Source organism: Lactuca saligna, chromosome 9 (assembly GCF_052625555.1).
Source record: "Lactuca saligna cultivar CGN05327 chromosome 9, ASM5262555v1, whole genome shotgun sequence".
Classification (NCBI taxonomy): Eukaryota; Viridiplantae; Streptophyta; class Magnoliopsida; order Asterales; family Asteraceae; genus Lactuca; species Lactuca saligna.
Window position 1 is genome coordinate 46,260,173 of NC_136425.1, and position 3,811 is coordinate 46,263,983.

The window sequence follows — 3,811 nt, forward strand, 5'->3', positions numbered from 1 at the left end:
GGAAATGCAAACAAAAATCAGCAACCTCAACCCCAAGTAATGGAGCAGGTGCCTATAGTAGAAGCTGCACCATAACCAATCACAATGGTTGAAGTACAAGCCATGATTCAGGTAATGATGGCTAAAAAAAGGGAGGAAATGAGGCAACTATTGCTGAAAAACAGGAGTGAACCTTCAATGCCAATTAAACAACCCGAATTAAATGACGGACGGTCAGAGGAAGGAGATTACAGCCATACTGTTAGTTAAGCGGAACCTATAGTGGTAGAAAGGAATAACCTGGAAAGGGAAATCAACAAAGATGGACGTATGTATAATAATTTATTGGGCGCCAAACCGCCAAGTCTTTTTGGAAGCCCAAAACCTGTTGAGATTATGGACTGGATCTCCGAAATGGAGATGGTATTTGAAAGCTGCAACTGTAGCAAGAAGCAAAAAACTGTTTTTGCGGTCAGACAACTGCAGACCAGAGTTTTAAGCTCGTGGAAGTTATTGGCAGACACGATGCCACATGGAGAAGCCCTAAAAACGTTTTGGGAAATGTTCTTGGAACAGTTAAAGATGCGGTACTTGTCAGAGATAGATCTGATAGATCTAAACAATGAATTTCAGAACTTGAAGAAAGGGAAAATGAGCATAGACTACTATGCTACTGCATTTACTGAAAAGATTAAAGTATTTCCATACTTAGTGCCAGCTGAACTCTCAAAAATTGAGAGGTACGCAAACGGACTGCCAACCGACTTTGGCCTAACGGTCAAGATGGCAGCAACTCTGAAGACAACAGTTAGAGCAGCTAAAAACGGTCAAGAAAGGGGTCATGAAACGGCAGAGGTTGGTGAGAAAAGAAAGTTTGATGGATCTATGAGGTCCAACAAGAAAAGTAAATTCTCTAATTTTGGTTCGAGGAAACTTGGAGGAGGAACCGAAACAAAGTGGTGTGAAAAGTGCAAGAAGAAGCACTATAGGAAATGTGACGGAGAGATCACATGTTATAAATGTGGAAAGCCTGGGCATGCCAATGAATGCACCTTCATTAAGAAAGTCTGTTATGGGTGCAATGAAGAAGGGCACATTTTGAAGGACTGCCTGAAGAAGATAGAGGCAGCAAAGCCTAATCTCCCACAAAGGCAAAAGGTAGACCTTTCCGGATGACATTTGAAGCCGTAAAGGATGTTGCAGATATCGCTTCAGGTATCTTTCTTGTAAATGGACGGCTTGCCAATTTATTTTTTGATTCTGGAGCGAATTACTACTTTATATCACATAAATTTGGTAAAACACTATCATTTCCTATATAAAAGCTTGATGATGCCCTAATTGTAGAAGTTGCTAGTGGAAAATTCATATATGTTAGTGATTGTATTAAGTACATTGTCATCGAATTAAACGGAAAACGAATTGCAAGAGAAGCTGTTACCCATCGAGTTAAATGTTTCCGACATCGCTCTGGGGATGGATTGGTTTAGCACCAATGATGCCAAAATACTATGCAAGAAAAAGATAGTAAGGGTAAACCCGCCTGGAAAAGAGAAATTTCTGGTATACGGAGATAAGCACAGAGTGAATTCTGGAATCATTTCCCAGATGAAAGCCATAAAGTGTTTGTCTAAAGGATGCACCTCATACTTGGCATTCGTGATCGATGCCAAGAAGGAAAAGAAGGAAATGCACAACATACCAGTGGTGTGTAACTATCCGGAAGGCTTTCCTAAAAATCTTCTTGGATTGCCTCCTGATAGACTAATGGAGTTTAGAATAGATTTGTTACCAGGAACAACACCAACAACAAAAACCCCATATCGATTAGCACCAACAGAGATGAAGGAGCTTATGACGCAACTTCAGGAGTTGTTGGAAAATGATTTCATTAGACCTAGTTCATCACACTGGGGAGCTCCGGTGTTATTCATGAAGAAGAAAGATGGGAGCACGAGAATGTTTATAGATTACAGAGAGCTGAATAAGGAAACTATAAGGAATAAGTACCTGTTGCCAAGGATTGATGACCTGTTCGATCAGTTGCAAGGTTTGAGTTATTTCTCGAAGATTGATCTTAGGTCATGATATCATAAACTAAAGGTAAAGAGCATGATATTGAGAAGACTGCGTTCAAAACAAGATATGGACACTACTATTTTTGGTTATGTCATTTGGACTAACCAACGCTCCAGCAATATTCATGGATTTAATGAACAGAGTTTGTAAATCATTCCTAGATAAATCTGTGATAGTTTTCATAGATGACATTCTGATTTACTCAAAAATCCAGGAGGAGCATGGCAAACACTTGCGAGAAGTGTTAGAAGTATTAAAAAGGGAGAAGTTGTATGTAAAGTTCTCCATATGTGATTTTTGGATTCAAGTAGTCCAATTTTTGGGTCACTTGGTTAACCAAGAAGGAATTATGGTTGACGCAGCTAATATTGAAGCTATAACAAAGTGGGAACAACCAAAGAGTCCCATGGAGATCCGAAGCTTTTTAGTATTAGCTGGATATTATCGAAGATTTATCCAAGGCTTTTCTTTGATAACTGCTCCATTGACAGCTTTGACCCACATGGGAGCAATTGATACTTGGAGTGAAAATCATAAGGAAGCATTTGAGAAACTAAATAATAAATTATGTGAAGCACCGATTCTTTCTCTACCTGATGGAGTTGAAGACTTTGCAATGCATAGCGGTGCGTTTGGAGTCGGGTTGGGATGTGTTCTAACTCAAAGAGAAAAGGTGATAACATATGAATCTCGACAATTGAAAGAACATGAAAAGAACTACCCCACTCATGATCTGAAGTTGGCAGCGGTAGTATTCGCCCTAAACATATGGAGGCATTATCTTTATGGCACAAAGTGCAAACTTTTCACTGATCATAAGAGTCTTCACTATCTTTTTAATCAGAAGGAATTAAATATGAGACAACGACGCTGGCTAGAGTTACTCAAGGACTACGACTGTGAGATACTTTACCACCCTGGTAAAGCTAATCTGGAACGATCCGTGTGGAAAGTATAGGTAGATGTGGCAGGTAGTATGGGCCCGTACTACTAAAAGCAGAGGACCTATACTCGAAATAGGGAGAATTCCAGAGGTTCTAAGTAGCAGATTGAGAGAAGATAACATGGTTCAGGTACCATGATTCATAGCAGATCGAGAGGTGGTCTCATGGTTTGAGTACCATGATTCGTGGCGGTTAGTGCTTGTGGTTTTACCATTTATCCCGTTGAGATTGATTAGACTGAGATCAGATATGATAGAGTGTGGGGCCGGAGGGCCATGTTGGGCGAGTTTCAATGGAGCATACCTTGAGATGGAAATTGAGTTAGTTTCCGAGAGTTTTTTTGGTGAGATGACCACTAGAGTCGCAAGATTCAGGGAGAAGTAGAGATGGTGCTTTATGAAGGATTATGGTCTGAGTTAAGCAATCAGCTGATAGTAGAGATACCAGTTTCTGTAACCAGAGTTGTGCTATTTTCTGTGAGAAGCAGAAGAGATATTGAGTTTCCAGTTTCTGAGCTTGAAGGTAAACCCTGTAGGGTAGCGTTGGTTACAATCTTTCAACAGAGTATTTGGGCAGTATATCTGCCGCAAGGTAATATTATAGCATGAGAGAGTCATCATTGGGGACTAAGATGGTCAAGGACAAAGATATACCCTATTTGATGATAATAGGGAATATGTTATCAATAGTGTATGGTGATCAAGATCAGTATATTGGGGCAGTGGCACTCATTGTCTATGATGGATATTGAGTGTGGGGTTTGATGTATCTGCTCTCATGAGAATTATCATGATGGGTCGTTTGTTGGG

General features: G+C 40.1%; 1 protein-coding gene across 1 annotated transcript; it reads left to right on the plus strand.

Moving 5' to 3' along the window:
• Window positions 1-393: 393 nt before the first annotated feature.
• On the plus strand, window positions 394-1,155 carry LOC145016307 (uncharacterized). The gene has a single exon (XM_078974669.1). The coding sequence runs from the start codon at window positions 394-396 to the stop codon at window positions 1,153-1,155; it is 762 nt and encodes a 253-aa protein (XP_078830795.1).
• The last annotated feature ends 2,656 nt before the right edge of the window (window positions 1,156-3,811 follow it).